The sequence below is a fragment of the Egretta garzetta genome, unplaced genomic scaffold (assembly GCF_000687185.1).
Source record: "Egretta garzetta isolate BGI_Z169 unplaced genomic scaffold, ASM68718v1 scaffold38, whole genome shotgun sequence".
Lineage (NCBI taxonomy): Eukaryota > Metazoa > Chordata > Aves > Pelecaniformes > Ardeidae > Egretta > Egretta garzetta.
The window spans coordinates 337484-356537 of record NW_009260667.1 but is presented as its reverse complement, the minus strand read 5'-3'; the positions used below and the strand labels follow the sequence as shown (position 1 = coordinate 356537).

The window sequence follows — 19054 nt, the reverse complement described above, 5'->3', positions numbered from 1 at the left end:
TCCCTTCTACAACATTTTTGCTAACAATTCCTGTTCTTAAAGATCTGCCACTGCAGCTACCTGTTAAAAAATGTCCGTGTAAACTCATTAGCAAAAGTTTTGAAGTACAGGCTCAACTGGTAAGAATTGTCCTCCTCCCCAGCTGCCTGATCAACGTGTACAACTGACCAGACTCTGTGAAAGCAAACCTGCAAACAACTTCTAAACTAAACTTGTAGAGTCAAACCCAGTCAAACTCGTAAGTAAAATGGTTTTAAAAATAAATGCAGACTAGAATTTATAGTCCTTTTGCGTAAAATGTTTGTGATTTATCCTTCACCCCACTGAAATTTGATTCAAAATTGTCTGATCAAGCCTTAATTATGTTTTATTTTATAAATTTGCAGTGCTCATTTGTAGAAGTAGAGCTGGTATTGAAAAAAGTTATCAGATAAAGAATGAATGTGCAGGTATTGAGGGGAGAACTCTTTTGCCAGTTTTTCAGGCCATGCATATTAATACATTGGGGCTTTTACAATTCTAATAAATGGAGGCAAGAAATCCCAGCTCTAGACTACTGCTTAATATATTCAAGATTTTTGTAATAGTCAATGACTGGGAATGGCAATTCATGTGTCAGTGTTCTGTGACTGGTTGCTGGTTGTCACTGTCTTTCCCAAACTGCGTGTCTTCCTTGAAAATTCAAAATGCAACTTCATTAACTTTGGCTTGATGCTCCTAAAGAGAAAATTTTTACTTTGTTCTTCCTGTGCTGAGTCAGGAACATTTTGAACCAGGGGATCAGTTTGATTTGATTTTTTTTTTTTTCTCCCCACCCCCTGCCCCATTTCAAGAAATGACTGGACAAAATGCAATGGCTTATTTATTTTCACATCAGACCTGAATTTGGAAATTCACATTGTCATGTATTGTAGTTGTCTGCATTATGTCTGCTCTGTACAAGTGAGCTCTAGACCACAGCATATTCAAAAAATGTGATGTACTTGAAGAGAAATTACTGCCGAGTTATCTGATTGGAAAAAAAAAAAAAAGAAGGAAATAAGCTATTCATCTTGGTTTGACCATATGTAACCAGAGTCATTAAAAGGCAAAGTACTTGATTCAGACTTGGAAATATTTTAAAAGGTGTTGTGCAAAAAAGCTGATAGAGTAAACCACAAGCTTTGTCAGAAGCTGTTACTGCTCCAGTGGTTCTCCTTGCACTCTCCTGTACAGAGGAATGGCAGCAGCTGTGCTATCACTCCTGTACTGTATCTCTGGGTCCAGAAACATAAAGTGATTTAATAGTTTTAAAATTTAACTTTTACTGCCTCTGTTCCATTCCTGACTTTTTCAATAATGGCTTGTGTGGTGATTAGCAGTTGGGGTTTGATCATATTATCACTTTCTCCTTACTCTTTTGCTGTCTTCAGTTAAAGCCAAGAGGTCTAGTTAGTAGCCACATGCTGAGAGGTTCCTGCTCATAGGGCTGATCTCAGTGTGGAAACTTCTGCCTTGAGAAGAGAGAGGTGAAATGTGGTTCCTGCTAGCTTTCCAGGGGAGAAGTTTCAGCTCTAGAGGAGAGGTGTATCTGGAATTCTCTCCACCATTTTAAAGAATGTACATTTTCTTGTATACACATTGGGCTGAAATTTCCCTTAGTACTTTTCTTTTTTGTGTGTGTGTGAGATATATGCATTCAGACTATTCTGGTTACCACAGTTCTTTTTAAATAAGTCCTGTGAACGCTTCATTGCTTCATGACATTCAGTAGGAAACTTTGGATTGTCAGGAATAAAGCTACAGACTGGAGAATAAGATGATGATTCGAGATCTTTGTAAAACATCCACATAATTCCAGAGTGAAATAAAGATCAAGAATTACTGTGGTTTATTTTTTTTTTCATAAGTTAAGGGTAGACTTAAAGTACAAGCTAGTACGAGAACTGAGGGGAGGCACTGACATAGCTGCTTCACGATTTCTGACCAGGGAAGTGATGAAGGAGTGAGTAGTTTTTTGTTTTACTTGTGTAAGAACAAGCAGGCATGTTCAATCTAGTGCCGTATGTGGCTGATTTGTTAATCAATGTGTCATACAGCATACTTCATGCCAGTCCTCTAATCTCTGGCATCAGCTGCCAGTGAGTTTCAAGATAGAGTTGTGGGCACTGAGGAGTGCATGGACTTTGACAAAGAGTTTTTATTCTTCGGAGCTCAATGCTGTGCATTATTACTTGATTAGCAGAATCACTCAAGCTGGAATCGCTGCTCATCCAGAACCTATAGTTGAGCTGTATAAGGCTTTCTCTGTGCAGATGTCTCAGTCTTAGACTTGTTCTGGTGCTTCTCTCCTATCCAACACAACCAAAAAGTCTTTATTCTTTCATGGATTATGGAAAAACATGGGAAATCTAATACCGTTGTTGCTAAGAAAACAATAATTAGGCCGATATGTTCATGTTTGCTGTTTAAAATTACTTGAAAAGTGCATAATAGGCCTGTTGCTCTGTAATACTTAAAGGTCAAGTTATCCTTTTGTTCTCTTTTGAAAATGTTGAACAACTGCAGGAGTTGAAGCCTAGAATAAATACACCTTAATTGAGAAGGTGGGGAGAAAACAAATCAACATTTAGTTTATCATCCATTTTCCAAAGGTTGTTTTAAACAGATCTTAAACACCTACGTAAAGAGGCTTGAGAATTATTTAAAATGTGTTCTCTCTCAGATTTTCTGGTGTCTTAGTTTATGCTTTCCTAATTTCAAGGATGCCACTGAAGGGGTCTGAGGGGGTTGTTGCTAACACTGGCTGGATTTCTCATTCCCTAGATCTAAAGTGAATTCAGCTGTGTTATTAAGCTTTGGAGTGAGTAATTCTTAGTTTTATTCATGTCGTGGTAACATGGAAAACCGGTTACCTAGTACATTCACCTATATTCTTTCCATTCAAGAAAAGTATCTCAAGCAGTCTGTGGAATTAAGAACAATGTTCAAAGGGGCTCTTGGCTAGAGGTAAGGCAGGTGGGGTGCTTAATCCCCCCTGCTTATGCATAAACAGAAAATCTGCTACTTGCCATGTGTGTTGTGTGAGGGCTTTTTAATAGTACTAATATGTGGCTGATAGGCTTTTCTGGCTTGTTTTCACTTAATATTGCTGTGACAACTCAGCAATTCATAAGGCAGTGTTAAGGAATTTGAAGGGTTCCTGAGATACTTAGCAGGTAGAGACAAGAAGCCGTGACTTGTGATCATCCAGTCTTCCATTTTATACCTAGTTTTCTACAAGTCATTTTGTGAATTCTTACGGGCTAAAGGAATATGTGTGTCTTTAATGCATGGTGCTACAAATAAGAATGCATATCTCCAGTGTGATCAGCTTTTATCCCTCTTTTCTGTGCTTCTCCCCCACCCACTCTAACCTTTAGTAGTATTCCCAAGATAATTTCAGAAGTATGTGTATTAACTACTGGACACTGTTCCCCTAAGAGCAAAAGATAGCTCTGCATTTTTAACAATTAAAGATCCTTGAATTTTCATAAAAAATCCAAAGAGAAAAAGAATTCTTGTATAGTGTGCCTTGGCTCCAATGGCATTTTCCTTAGTTGTGCTTTCTGTGGAAGATACGGTTTCTGTAACTGCTTCTTCAGGGGCAAATACGAGATAATCCTTTTGCTATACAGGAAGGTATTTATCTAATAGATAATTTAAAAAAAAATCATCTCTGGAGATCTGTTTGCAGGAGGTCTATCTGAATAGTCTTTTTCCTTTATTTGGGTAATACAAATATCCAGGAATTAATAAGAAAACTGGTTGCAAGGTTTTTGCATTGGATAATACGGCTGTTGTAACTACTGAGTACAGCTGGACAGGGAGGCTAGGACTTCTAAAGATGCTGTAGTGGTCTTGTTCGTGCTGCACCATGAAAATGCAAATGAGAGTTTTTTAATGTAAAAGCTGAGCTGTCCTTTATGCAATTTTTTTAAACTTGCATTATGCTTCTTTCTGAGAATCTGCATTGATGGTGCTTTGTGCTAGATTGTACTTCAGTGATGGTGTGACTCGTGTTCTTCAGGCATCCTTTCAGAGCAGACCAGTTTTAATTTAAGTGTACGTGAACTAATGCAGCAGGTCAAAAATAAGTCATTCTGGTAAATTATCTAGAAGATGATGGCTGCTGACAGGATGTTGCAAACTGGGTTATATTCAAATACAGTCTTGCAACCTCAAGTGGGGTGATGATTTTTTTTTTCCCTCCCCCCCGTGTGTGTGAGAATTTCTGGGTCGTCTTTTTAAGGGCTGTGGAGCTCTTCAGAGCTGAGCTTTTCTTTATAATTGGTTCTGGGAATACTGGCCATTATTATTAAGTATGCAATCTAATACAAGCTAGCACAAGAACTTTTCATTACAGAATGGCATGTTCTTACCTCTTCTTCAGTGAAGAAAGCAACAGACTGATAAAAATTCCAGAAGCCTGGAGCAAATGCCGGTTTTCTCATCTTTTGGATGAAGGCATCCGAGGAAAATCTGAATAGACTGAATGGCACTGGGGAGACTGGTGAAAAGTGGGAGATGGTGAGAGGGCTGCCTAGGAGACGGGCAAAGAGCTGAGCTGTGGCAAGGGAAAGGGAGGAGAGCAGCCTGAACTGCTGTGCAAAGGGAAGGGGTAGCGCTGGTGTGGTGACTTGGGCAGCATGTTGTGGTTTTGGGGTTGTGGGGGTTTCTTAAGTTTTAAATTGGTCTGTAGATCATACATCTTAAAATGAGTTTGTTTGCTCAACTCCCCCATCAAAATCAGTTTGGCAAGTGTTATAATGTAAATCTTCTACATAGTTATCATTGTCACTTAAATTAACATTTCCTGTAGCAGTCAACATACTCAACATATAATCAATAGACATTGATTGGTACTAGCACTACTTATACTAGTAGAGTTCACTGGCTGAAGAACTGAAATCTCTTTACCTGCTGTACCAACTTTTCTTAAAGGGCACAGTCAGGCCATGTTCAATGATGTGTTCACTTGCACTTGGAGGAACTTTCTCTTAGGATAAAAAAGCTTTTTTTTCTTTTTACCCTCAGGAAAGGAAAATGAGGATATGCTATATCTGAAATCTTGAAGGGTTTGGAGATAACCTACTGTTAACATTGCTACTTTTAGATAACTTGATTGGTTTCAAGTTTTGTGAACATACTGTTTCACATTACAAGCACATCTAAGAGTTTATATGATGTTTGTACGCTTTGCTAGTTTAAAAATTCCATTTAGATTTTATCAAAAGAAGTTACTAAATGCACCCGTGATACTCGATTAAGAAACAAACCCTCAACAATCAGAGGAACATATTACATACTGAAACAGCAACAGCTTAAGTATGGGTGATGCAGACTTTCTGCTGAGTTAGGTTTTTTAAAAAATAAAAAGCTTTGCTTAGTTATAGGTCAACATATATAGTAGTTGTCAATAGAAAAAAATACTTTGTAGTTGGAAAGTTAAAAACGGTTTAAATTGAGGGGAGGGTTAACTTGCAGTTTGTCTTAAAATCAGTGATTTTTAAGTCCTAGTGAGTAAAAGGCAGCAGAAGGGTAAGAAATTCATAGATAAGTGAGATGCTTCAGTTGCACAAAGTCATTGTTCAGGGGGTTGCAACATGGGATTAGCTGAAGCTTAAAGCTGTTCCAGTCAGTGTTGCCAAATTTACTCAGGATAGCACCAATGCAATATCTGTGTCTAGGGTTTTTAATCTGCAGAGGTAGAAGCACTGGGAAAACTGGGTGTTGGAAACTTCTGTGAAACAGATGGAAGCGCAGGTCAGTGAGGTCGAGCTGCTGTCACTCACCCAGCCTCTGTGCCTTGCTGTAGGGAGTTTGAGTGGCTGAACAGTGTTAGCCTGTTATGTTATCATTAAAAAAAACTTGGTCTGCTGGGGTACTCTGCAGTGGTGCTGAATATGCTTTATTATGTTAGTGACTACCTTTACAATTAAATACTGTCATATCACAAATTAGTGCATGTTTATGCATTAGCAAAGCTTTTAATCTCTAAGTCAGTCACCTGTCTTTTTTATAAAACACTTTGTTTTTCCAAAGTACTGTTCCAACTGTCTGATAGTGCTTCTGTGCTTGAATGTAAGTCATCTTCAATGAAATCAATATGTTAGTCTTCAAACAGAGAAAAGTGGTGTACTAGGGCATGGAAAGAATAGGATTTTTCCAATGCTACTAGTGCTTTACAGATTTACAAGGAGGACAAGCGTGTGTTTGAGTATGTATCACCTTACTAAGCATGTATTTGAGTATGTATCACCTTACTAAGGACTAAATAGAACACACCGTTATGGAAAAATTGAACTATGGTACACTGATGTGTAGGTACCCCGACTGCAGAATGAGTGTTTTGTGCTAGGGTGCTGCGTGAACAGAATAAAGACTCCATTCCCCAAATAGCCTGTTTAATAGCTGCCTGTGTTTGCTGCATGATTGGCAAGCTGATCTATCTAGAGCCTTTTTCTGACAGTGACTGGTGGCAGATGCTATGAAGAAGTACAAGAAATGGAGTAGCACCCTTTTTCCCAGTAATGAGAGATTTAGGGAATTTAGGATAGGTCAGATGGAACATATTTCATATTTAAGAGGAGCTGATGGATCTATTTTTTTGCAGATTTTTTTTTTGCATGATATGTTATCGTCTCTGCACCATTCTTTGGCAACAATTTGTGATATATAGTTTGCTGTATACAAATCTATATAGGTGTGGCTATTTTATTTCACCTGTTTGAGTATGTCCTGCTTGTATCCTGAGGAGTTGGAAATGATCATGCTGGAATACATATAACATGTATATTAGATGGTCACAGACAGTAACCATAGGCTTTTAAAATATTTAAACTAATAATTGTATAGCCCACTTCTAATTCATTATCCAAATGCTTTTGGCATACCATGTCTGTATATAGTGGTGCTATAGGTACAAAAATGAAATGGGATACTAGCATTCAAGTTCTAATGTGAGTGAATGTGGGAAACTAATTTAAACAATTACAGAGCAATATTATGCTTATAATTTCATTGAATGAGTTGATGTAGATGCTAAGATAGCATTGTTGTCTTGGATAATTGTGTGCAAAGCTTTATGTGCTTATGGATGAATTTGTCAGAATCTTATTTGGCCTATTTTCTTTCTAAATAAATTTTAAGATATTGATTCTGTTCATGATTTGTAAGAAAGTAATTCATTTGAGTAAATAATCTCTTAATTGGCATTCGTGTGTCACTGATAGTATGTAGTCCTTTATGCATAAAAGCTTTGAATCCTATAACAGTAACTCTACAGTGGCCAGTTCTTGGTTCAGTTTAAATGAGAGAAAAGCATCTTTTTGTGGTACATAACTTTTTTTTTTTTTTGCCACATAACTGTCTTGAAATAATTTGTGTTCACACTGGCTTTATAAAGAATGATTAATTCCCCTTTCATTTAGCAGGTGGCATCTGACTCTTCTATTTTTGTTACTAGGGTGCCTTGAGGGCATCAGGTCAAAGCTTATTTAGTGAATTCTTTGGCTGATTTTTGCACTGTTGCTGAATATGCTGCTTGAGCAGTTGCTACCCCTAGGTGCTGGTTTCTGTGTCTTCACGGTGCTGGTGCAAGTTTCTGCATGGCTGTGCGATGAACTGGATGGAGGATTGATATAGGTAAAATGTGACTCAGCAAAAATAGTTATGTTTTGGTCTTTTTGGTTCAAGTGGCAGTACACCTGCTTATGCTGGCAGAAGTCAAAGTCTGAAATTAGAAGAGCGAGCCCCTTAAGCATCTGCAGGGAGGCTTAAAGAAGAGGAGTCTCTAGAGACTTCCGTTTTGACCTCTTTGAGCTACGTAACTTGGGGATGATCCTAGTCAGTGTAACGCTGTTTTTTAGAAATACTGAGATGGCTACCTAATTCTTGGTCTTACTTTCTAAACATTCGAGACTTTGCCTACCTCTTATTTTTCTTATGCGTTGTTTGTACTGTGATCAAAATGTAGCTGCAGACCACAGACAGAATAATAAACATTATTCCAGAGAGAAGACATGAGAGAAAAACTGACTGTGCAGTTACTGGGCATGAGTTTGCAATTAGTACAGTTTGCTTTAAATGTTCAGCACGGTCAGGAAAAAGAAGTAGGAAGTGAACTTTCCCTCTGTCTCAAATGAAAATTAGCTTGGATGAATTCAGGAGCCTGCTTGCTTGCCACTGAGGTGTCTTTGTTCTCAGTCAGTAACAGCGCCATAAAACTTAAAAAAGCACGGCCCATTTTCAGCACTCCTGCCGTCTCCTGTACCAGTGTTGCTAACCAAGTGACTGTAAAATAGCACTGTATTTTGATGTGAGTGAAGGGGCTGGTGGGAGAAAGGGGTCACTCTCCTCGTGTAGTGCTCGGGCAGGTGGAGGGTAGCATGTCAAAGAGGTGGCCTGGGGAAGTTCCCCAGATTTCTTCTGAATTGTGTGGATGACTTAATTAAGACACAAGACTGGATGTTTTAATGACTAGACCATCCATCCATAATTTGGGACATGCATATGCGAACTTTCTCCCATATGGGTTCTCTGTGGGGCCCTGAAAGACTAACTCTGGATCTCCCTCAGTTCTGCGTGCTTAAAGTAAAAGTGGGCTTTTCTCTGCAGCCTGCCTGTGGAAGGTTTTGATGTAAACCTTCCGGTGGTCTCTGCAATGCAATGAAGTGATAGGCTTTCTTAGGTTGAGAGACTGAAGGAGATCAAGGTCACTTTCCTTTCAGCAGAGTCACTGGTGGAGGAGGAAGTGCAGGTGTGGGCCTCGGGACGCTGTGCCCCATGCCAGCCTGGAGGGGAGTGCTGTGCTGGTAGAACTGCTGCTACTCCCCTGATGCAAGGAGGGGATAACCCATTGAAGCTGCTGCCTGAAGTCTGCTTGCCTTTCTGCCTCCAGCTTGTATGTGGGATCACCACAGAGATGAAGTGCTGTGGTTTAACCCCAGTCAGCAACCATGCACCACACAGCCACTAGCTCACTACCACCACCCTCCCACCCCCCCTCAGTGGGATAGGGGAGAGAATCGGAAGGGCAAAAGTAAGACAGCTCATGGGTTTAGATAAGAACAGTTTAATGATTGAAATAATAAAATGAAATAATAGTAGTAGTAATAAGTTATAATGAAAAGGAAAACAACAGAGAGAGAGAGAGAGAGAAACAAAACCCAGGAAAAACTCAATGATGCAACTGCTTGTCACCTGCCAATCAACCGATGCCCAGCCTGTCCCTAAGCAGTGATCGCTGCCCCCCAGCCAACTCCCCTTAGTTTATATACTGACCATGATGTCATATTGTATGAAATATCCCTTTGGCCAGTTTGGGTCAGCTGTCCTAGCTGTATTCACTCTCCTCACTGGCAGAGCATGGGAACCTGGAAAGTCTTTGACTTAGTATAAGCACTGCTTAGCAACAACTGAAACATCAGTGTGTTATCACATTAATCTCATGCTATGTCCAGAACACAGCACTATACCAGCTACTAGGAGGAACATTAACTCTGTCCCAGCTGAAACCAGGACATAAAGTGTGGAAAGGGAACTGATCCTTTGGCAGGGTAGGAATGGGGGTCTCGGCGGGCTGCCTTCCCTGTGGCATTACGCAGGCGGCATCTGCAGCACGTTTTTGAGACTTCTTGGGGCTGATGAGTTTCAAAAGATACAAGGCCATGAAAAAAAAGTGTGAGTTTCTGTTTGTGTAAGTTTAATGAGCCCTTACAAAAGGTTCAGTGCTTAGACTCTGACCTGTTTCACTTCAAGTGTCGGGTATGTTTGAACTTTAAGTGAAACATTAGCTAACACATGTCTGGATTTTTTCCTTCAAGAGGCCCTAAGTCTCCAAGTATTTTCTGGGATATGAGTCCTTTACTCAGGTTTTTCATGACTAGATTTTGACAACTTTTGGCTGTGACACTTTTCATGTCTTAAAGCAACTAGCAAGGCTGGATTCAGCCCATCGAGTGAGGGGGAGAATGTGTCTGTATCCCCTAGAGCTAGCTGCCCTCCTGGGAGAGGACTTAAAGTTTAAGGGTCACATTTACTAGAATGAACTGCTAGCAAGTGGAGATGTTCTGCTGTCTACTATGGGGAAATGAGGGGGAGTGCATGTTAAATCTCAAATTAGTGCACTTGAGGAAAAAGAATGGATAACAAGCTAGTTGTTTCTCCCCTGCCTCCTTTTTTTGTGACCCCCTTTAAAATTAAATAGGGAAGATGAAGTGCTGGAAGCTAAACTTGCTTACCTCAAGTGAAAAAGGGAAAATGGACTGAAATCGCTATATTACAAGTAAAATTGTGTTGAGGTGAGTACCCTCAAATAGTAGGATTTCTTTTTTTCCGACTGCAAAATTTGGAGGATTTCATCAAAAGAAACAATTGTACAGTGAAGCTGATTAGACACAGCTGTCAAATCCATGAAGTAAGCACTTTGAATGAAAAATTATCTTTTTTTTTTCATTTTGCTTATGTGTTTGGAGAAGAAAGGAGCTTACTAGTTGGTATGGTGGAATGGATAAGACACACAACTATACATTTCCGTATTTTGGTTGTTACCTATTACAAATTCACTAAATCTAAAAGATGCTGCTGGACATTGTCCACCTCCGCTCCATCCCTGTGTGTATGAATGTTTTGGCAGAGTCTTCTGTAAACAGGATGTGAAGCTGTCGTAGCCCTGTTTGACTGCAGTTGTCGGCATTTTGGAAAGTGTGTGGACAAATTTTAGCTGCCTGTATCGCGTGTGTACACGTGCACAACCTTCCTCGTTTCTTCTCCTGACATGCTATTAATTTAATCTCTTTGAACTTGATCCCAAAGACCAAATACTCTGGATTAAACACAGCATGTAATACTGCCTTTTGTCTTTTACCATTACTGTGTTGCTTTTCGTGTGATGTTAATCTCGAATTATTTGGAATACCATTGAAGCTGACTGGTTACTCTGTGTTTCTTGGTAGTGCTATATGAACAATGCATTAATGATGCCTTACTACGCATATTATTCTGGTTTTGAAAAAACAAGCATTGTTCTGATGCAGAGTTGAGACACAGACCTTGGTATATAAACTCTCCTGAAAGGGGGAGACACTTGAGTGGAGAATTCTAAATGGGATGCTTGAACGGCCTTTTCCCAAGTAAATAAATACTGCCTCTTACTTAGTTTCAAGAAACATGGCACACAGCTGCTCTTTACTCTGTGTTGTAAAATAATGGGCCGTTTGCTGACTGAAGCAAACTATTGGCATTATTGCTAGCAGCTGCTGAACTTTTAGTGTTAACTTAAACAGCTCATAAATGCTAATCACGTTGCAGTTTTGCTAGAGCTTCTCTGCATATCCCAGAGGTACTAGCTCATGTCACACTTTTTTTTTTTTTTTTTTTTTTTTCTTCACATGAACTGATGACATTTCTTAGCGGAGATTCCAAATAGTAACTTCATAACTCAGTAGTTTTACTGCGGTGGCTGAAGTTTCTTCAAAACTGCCCTTCTAACTACAGCTTCGCTAGTACTAGTGCAGCTTTATTTAGATGTGTTTCAGTAGGCTCAAAGCTGCTGAGCATGCGGTGGAATGAGTACATGGTTGAAGGGAATATGCTATCTGCTTCCTGACCTGTTTGGAGATCTGTGGCAAAGTCAAATCCAAAATCTAGCCTGAACAAAATCTGTTCAGTTTATCCTGTGCTTCGGTTTAAAGTCACTTCCATATTGTAATGGTTTTGCTGCTATACAAGTGTGAAAAGTTTACGGGAAATGTAAGGGTTGCCATAGAAATATGTGTTATCTGCATAATAAGCAATTAAATAATGTGCTGTGGCCTTTTAACAGTCCCTCCCACTCTTCAGCAGTGGGAATGTGTTCTTATAAAACAAGACAAAGCTCCCAAACAAACTAATCCTTTCCTTCCTTCAGGTCAGATTTTACTAGTGTTCTCTGTAGAAAACACTGGTAAGGTCCCAGAACCTGTTTTTAAGCCTGTCAAAACGATTGTAAATATAGCACTGAAGAAAGCATAGATAATAAAGTAAAAGCTGCTGTATTATTGTAGGAGTTTAACTTTTTGATTTTAATCATAGTGAAGGTCAGAAAGAGGACAGTGTTGTTGCTAGTGCATGCCACATAAAGAAATTATGCTTACTGCATCTAAAATCTGTTCTCTCATCCTTACTTTTATGTGAGCATCCAGTGGAACTTTTTCTCTCTAGGGCAGTGGTACATGTGTACCAGAACTGCACTTCATGCCTAGAGGCTGTACTCCTTACCACACTTATAAAAATTGCAGTTAGCCTAGTTTCTGGTATCAGCCTGTGAACACAGGTTAACCTAATGACAATGCGGCTGTTCCTGTACAAAGCTATATACTCTCTGCTGTGTATTTGGATGGTGCTTTGGTTTGTGCATGTATGCTGTTCCTCTTCAGGGTTCTCTCTTGGCTGCTTGCAGGGGAATTTCTGTTCCTGAAGAGATGTGCAGGACAGGGACAAGTACTGTGGACTGATGCTAAACAGATCCTATCCTGAAAGGTGGGAGGTCCCAACTTGAGCTGGAACCTCTTGGGCTTTACAAGATAGACTTCATGTGAGGAAGTACGGTTTAGAGTGTGGAAGGTCATAAATAGGTCTGGTCTCTTGTGGTTGTTAAAGTATCAAACCAAAGATATGTAAGGCTAACACTACAGCACACAGAAATCTGTGGGCAAGGGTTTGATCTTAAAACATGCAGTCATCTTATTTCCAAGGACAGGAGTAAATGTCGCTGCTCTTCAAGTCGGTGGATGTGAGAATTTCTTCCTGGAGTTGCCCCTAAAAGCCCGGAGAAGGATTGGATAGTACACAATCTAGTAGTTTTTGGTTAGAAATGAAACAGAAAACTCTCTGGGAAAGTAGAGGGGACTCCAGATTGTGTGTGTGGTTAAATTATAATTGCATGACTGATGTTTTGGGAAAGGTGTAATTGTAAAAACAACTTTGGATTTTTTAAAAACTTTTGAGCTCACTTATTTGTAAAGAAAGTGGTGTAGTTCGTTACAGATAGCATGGCCATCCAACTATCAGTGCTGGTCACATCTTTTTCAGTAGATTTCTAGTTGTTTTGTTTGGTGGTTTTTTTTTATCTCCTCCAAAAGGTTCACCTAAAAATTCTGATGTTACCCTTTAATTCTGTCTCATCTACATGCATGTCTCATCTACATGCTTGTCTCATGCAGCAGATTGAGACAGCTTGCTGATATCAGATACAACTTCAAATATTCAGAGTGGTACTTAAATGGAGGGGTGGGGAGGAACCACCCCAAACTGATTTAATATCTCAGTGATGACTGTATGTGCCTTGGTTTGAGTCTGAAAGTAACTTTCTTGTGCTGCATTCTTAAACTGTCAGAACAGAAGCATACTCAAATAACTTGAGTTTAAGAAATGGGTTAAGAAAATGGTGGCCTGAATTTTGGTTCTTGTCAAAATACCTTACTATGGCTGCACTCTAAATTTAAACTTGGGGGGGTTTTGACCCCATGCATATATTTGGGCTTTGTGAATTGGATGCTGATGAAAAGCATAAATGACTTGATGAAAGTTGTCTGACACAGAGACCTGTGTACCTGACAAATCTTGGCTAATGCTATAGTTCTAAGGCTGACCTCAGAGATCAATCTCTGGACCAAAAAATGAAATGAATGGAGAAATTAGTTCTCCTGAGTAAGAAGCTTTCCTTGTTTGTTTGATAATTCTGTAACTCTACTGAAAGTCTGAATGAATGACCTAAATGTTGTTCCAAATCTCTGAATGTTCCAAGTCTCTGAGCAAAGGAATAAAGTAATCTTAAACATGAAGTCCTGCATTCAAGGATTTGACTTTGATTTGTAGAAGATTTCAAGAAAGCAATAGTTAAAAGAACTGGCAGAACTTAGAAGCAGTGTGTGGTGTACACTTTGAAACCCAAATAGGCTAGTGAACTGCCAAAGAAGTGCTTGCCTATCCAGGTAGGGAGGTACATCACCAGTACTATCTTTCGTATTACTTGTGTGACTTGTAAGTAGGAAGAGTCACTCAAGTTTATTAGGGAGTAATGTGTGTTAGTAGATAATTCATGTGGGGAGAAGGAAGGTGCTGAAGAACTGAAATATTAAAAGGTGCAAAAGAAAGGTTGTCAAAAGTACTAACCACTTTTTTCTTTTTTTTCTTTTTTCACTTGCAGACCTTCCAAGTGCTGACCTTCTCGGTCTATTAAGTTATTATAAACTTTTGCTGCTCTGCGAACATATAAAGATGTCTCGCAGCCCTGATGCTAAGGAAGACCCTGTGGAATGCCCCCTTTGCATGGAACCTCTGGAAATTGATGACATCAACTTCTTCCCTTGCACCTGTGGCTACCAAATCTGTCGTTTCTGTTGGCATCGTATCCGCACTGATGAGAATGGACTTTGTCCTGCTTGCAGAAAGGTAAATATCCTGGAACAGCGGCTTGTCTTGCACATATCACAAGGCTCTTGCATTGTGTTGGTACCAAAGACATCGTTTTCCTTCGGGGAAACATTCATCTAGTCATGGCCTAGATCAAGGGTGAGGTGTTGGATCTTTCAGAATCTGTCTGCATATGTCAAAGCTGTTGTGCAACGGCTAGTCTTGGTTTGTTAAATTCAGAACTGGATTAATAGGGGAAGCTGTGGATCAGAACCAAGGCATGCTGATGCTGGGAGAACTGCCAAAAAAAAAAATCCTTGAGTTGGGGTGCTCATGCATTGACAAAATCTTTTCAGGAAGGACAGTGATGATTCCAGCATCAGGGCTTTGCTGAGGGCCAAGGTTCAGCTAAACTAGCAGAGCTGTCTGAAGCAAGCTTATAAAGTACCTGCTTGTTTTGTTTGTGGCACTGGAGCTTTTAATCCATATTCTTCTGGACACTAAACATGTAAAACCTTTGGAAAATATATCCAATGGTGTTAGACTTCAAAGCACTTCAAAATCTAGGCTAAGTCTATTTGTTTAGTATTCTGATCTTGTTGCCAAATGCTTAAAGGTAGTACTCTGAGAGTCACACTTAATTTCTCCCTGTCTCCTAATTGATGTCTGGCTGATACCTTGGTTGGCCACAACTATAAACTTCAGCTTCGCTAAGTTGCCTGCTTTTTCCTTTGAATGATTTTCCTTGTCCTTTTAGTGTTCTGCTTAACCTCATTATTTCCTTATCTTCAGTGTTTAATAGAATTCCTTCTCAATATCTTCTTCTCTTTAATGACTTCCCTTGATTGTAACTTTCTTGCCTGGCCTTCCTCTTTTTGTAATAGCAGCTACTTATGTTCCCTCTTTCTCCTGCTATTTAATTGTGATCCTATCCTCAGTTTATGCCTTTGTTGGCTTCCTGTCTCATATTACAGCTCCCTTTTCGGACCCCAAGTAATCTCACTTGGTCTCACTGTCTTTATTCACTGCCACAGCTTTCTATAAGCACTTCCAGTCATATTTTCTTGCTGCTCTTTTGGGCTTTGGCTACACTAGAGCTATCACTGCTAACCTGTGTTTGGACGCCTCTGCGAGCCTGAAGGCTATTCCACAGCAACATGTGTTTGTTAACAAATTGTGCAAATTTGCTGCGGTATTTGAGCTGTATGTTCTTCAAGGACTGCTGTAGAAGAAACATGCTCTATAGTAATTTTCATAGTACAAGCAAATTTCTGCTCTTCTGGTACAACATGAGATTTCTGGAATTTCCTTGTCTGTGTAAGTCACTTCATTTACCTGGATTTACTATGCTACTTCTTGCCAACAACTATTCGATTCATCTCTGCCTGTTCGTTACTGGAAGTTTGCGGAATATATCTGAAAAATCACAGAAGTAGCATGCTATTCACTGCCTCTGGGTATCTGAATTCTTTGAAATATGGATACTGCCACAGCTTAACTTTTATAACAGCATGGAATAATCTGGCATATGATTGGATGTGCAAATATTTTGCTGAAATGGATACAGTTTGCTCAGAAAAGGTTTTGGGAGAAAAGATAGAATGAGCGCTACAACTGGAATGAAGCACACCAACCGTTCCAGGAGAGGAAGGAGACCTTTTCTTTCACAATGGATGAGGATTATGTTCCTGATACTTTCTTCATCCATGGACTGCAAGATGTTCTTGGGTAGAGTTGCAGCTATATCCCTGGATTGTAGGAGATTTGCATGGCGGAGGCTTGAGGAGTACACTCCTTTTGTGGCATAGACAAAGGCGTCATGGCACAGAGACACTATCAGGATCTTGGGAATAAATAACTTCGAGCTACACAGTTGATGGCAGCATCAAATAAGTCTGAAGAAGCCACCTTTTGAAGTGCACTGGACCTTCTGAATCTGAAACAGGTATGTGGTTTTGTGTGCAGTGTGTCTAAATAGTTACCATCCCTGTGTAGTAAGGTTTCTAGGGAAAAGATGTAAGCAGTTTTTCTGCATGTCTACTATGGTGTGTATTGATTGTGATCACTTAAAATGTTGAAGTGCAGAAAACAGAAAAGCAACAACATTTTTGCAGGGAAGTTGTAGTAGGTACTATGGTTTCAACAGGTACGTCATGTTTATCATGTGTATACCAGTGCAGGATACTTAGTGTAAAGTGGACTGTGAATAAACATATATTAAAGCAAGGCTATGTGTTGTACACTTGCATAATAGAAAACTGCTATTTGTGCCAATAGTACTGAATGCAATACAAGTTATCCAGTGGTTTGATCACTAGTCTGTGGAGAGGAGGAATGAAGAAGTTCCCTATCCAGGGATTTTTGGTTGAAGGGTTTGAGGGAGGCTTCGGAAAAGTCTATGATAAAATAGTTTGGCTATACACTATAGTGGCATCTATGCCATTAGTTGGATAGATCTTAACTGCGTTGCATATATACCATTATTTTCCTCATCTTCTCTAATTTATTTCCGAGAAGATGTTAGCTGTGCAGTTTTTTCTACCAAGGAGAAAATAATTCTACATCCTTGAACTGTTATATAGTTTAAGATTTGCATGTGCAGAGTATGTTCACGTGGTTGCAGTCAATGGAGTTAGTGTGTCTTAAGTTTCCTCCTGTCAGTAGTAGGCAAACATTTGCTTCGTTTTGATTTGTGAAAGTAAGGTACTAGTATGAATTTAACTTGAATGCTGGTTGGAAGCTAGTACTCACTAGTCTTAACACATTAAAAGCTGTCTAAACTTTGTCTGAATCTTCTGAAATAGACTCGGAAATTGTTTCTGTTTAATTCATTAACTATAAAAAGTACTTCCTTAAAAAATAGAGCTGACCTGCTTTGAGTTCCTAATGCCCTTCAGAATTGTAGGTGTAGTCAATTGTAAGATGCTAAGCAAGCCTTCCTGTTTTTTCCAGTCAATTGGTTTCTTAACTGTGAGTGAAATAGCTGCTAACTGGTCAAATTAGAATGAAAATATGCTGTCCTCAAAAGAGACTTCTGTAGCCAAAAGCTGGTTTACAGGTCACCAGGCTTGCTGTTTCTGGTTGTAAAGCTGGTGATTTTTATCTTTGCAGTGATTTTTCTTTTTTTCTCTGAAATTCAGTGGCCTAGGTGCTGTTTGTCTTATGAATAATATGTACCGTCTTGCTTTAATAGACCATAGCACTCTCAGACCTTAGTGTCAGTTGTTGCAACTTTTAAATCTAACAGTAAAAAAGCCTAGCTCCTTCACATTTCTTAATTGCTTTGACCCTCCACCAAGTAATGTAACTCGATATACAGCTGCTCCTGTTGTATGTCTTTGCCTTGTTCTCCAGTTTTTGGACTTAGCGAATTTTATTCTTCCTAGAACTTTTTTAGAGATGGACAGAAGTAGTAAACTGTTATGTTTATGACCAAGAAACTAATACGTTTTAAGCATGTTTTTGTCCATGTTTCTCCTATCCTGCTTCTGTGTAAAAGGAACACCTAGTCTTAATGCACAGTCTCTGAATGTCAGTTATTTCCTCGGGTGCTTTTAATCCCACAACTGAGTAAATTTGGTGTGACAACTGATGTTTAGAAATATGTAGGAAATTGCTTTTCTTTTTATTCTTGACGTAATATTTATAATATGCATAAACCTTATTGACTTTCTCTGTATTTCTCATTTCAGAACCTATTTGGTAGCAAGGCAACAACTGGGAAATGTTGGTACATCCATTGTGTGGAAGGAATGTGACCATCTGGGAATGACAAAAGCAAAGTGCTTGATAAATCCCAGCTCAGCTTTCAACAATTGGGAAAATGTGGGGGAAAAAAGTCTGAAAGAAAACAAACCTTAAATGACAAGACAAACTTAGTCAGGAAGACTGAGAACTCCTCAAGGGCCACCTCTGATTAAAGAAACGAGACTACAGAAGAGACATTCGAACTTTTGATGAAGTTCTTGTAGGACTCCGGCAACTTGCAGTTAGCATAAACAAAATATGGTCATTTTCCATGTTGGCGCATCTTTTCAGGTGGCTTCCATGGTTTTTGCTGAAGAGGATTTGTATAACTTAAGTGGAGGGTGTCAGCTAAACTTAGTGAATCAATGATGTTGACATCCCTTAATGTCTTGCATCTGAAAATACATAAATGCTGATAACACTTGACGTAGCTACTTCACTTGGATCTCAAATCCTCCACCAGCTGAGGAATCAGTGATAGTAGGGTAAACAAGTGTCTTATGCTTCTTGTTTTTAAAAAAAAAAAAAGGCAGTCATGTCAGTAGCATTGCCACTTTAGCTGTTGCAAGACCTGAAAGCTTCTGGTACCTGTGGTCCTACCCCTATTTTGTAGGGCTGGACAGAGTAAATGACAGATTAAATGGTACTGTGAGAGACACCAGCAGTCAATCCACCTTGTTTGGCTTTCAGCACCATGTTCCACCAGCCTTCCCTGCATGTGTCCTGTCTGTAGTTGAACTATCATCTGAGTTTGTGAACTTCAGCACTGTGGGAAGCAATCACTCTGAAGATGAAATCATTTATTGTCCTATTTGTAGACTGACTTTATGTCATTGCTTGAAAGGAACAGCATTTCTAATACTATTTTTTAGAATTAGTTTCTGAAATGTTG

At 39.3% G+C, this 19054-nt stretch overlaps 1 protein-coding gene across 4 annotated transcripts in view; it reads left to right on the top strand.

The window, feature by feature from the left end:
* The first annotated feature begins 209 nt into the window (after nucleotides 1-209).
* Nucleotides 210-19054, top strand: part of CNOT4 (CCR4-NOT transcription complex subunit 4) — a 57802-nt gene continuing 38957 nt past the window's right edge. Inside the window, exons 1-2 of one of the 4 annotated variants that reach the window (XM_009645581.2) lie at nucleotides 210-238; nucleotides 14210-14454. In XM_009645581.2, coding sequence (XP_009643876.1) covers nucleotides 14281-14454 — 174 coding nt within the window. In that variant the 5' untranslated portion in view covers nucleotides 210-238; nucleotides 14210-14280. The remainder of the gene's footprint in view (nucleotides 239-14209; nucleotides 14455-19054) is intronic. The other 3 variants (XM_009645582.2, XM_009645583.2, XM_009645584.2) reach the window with 3 other exon arrangements.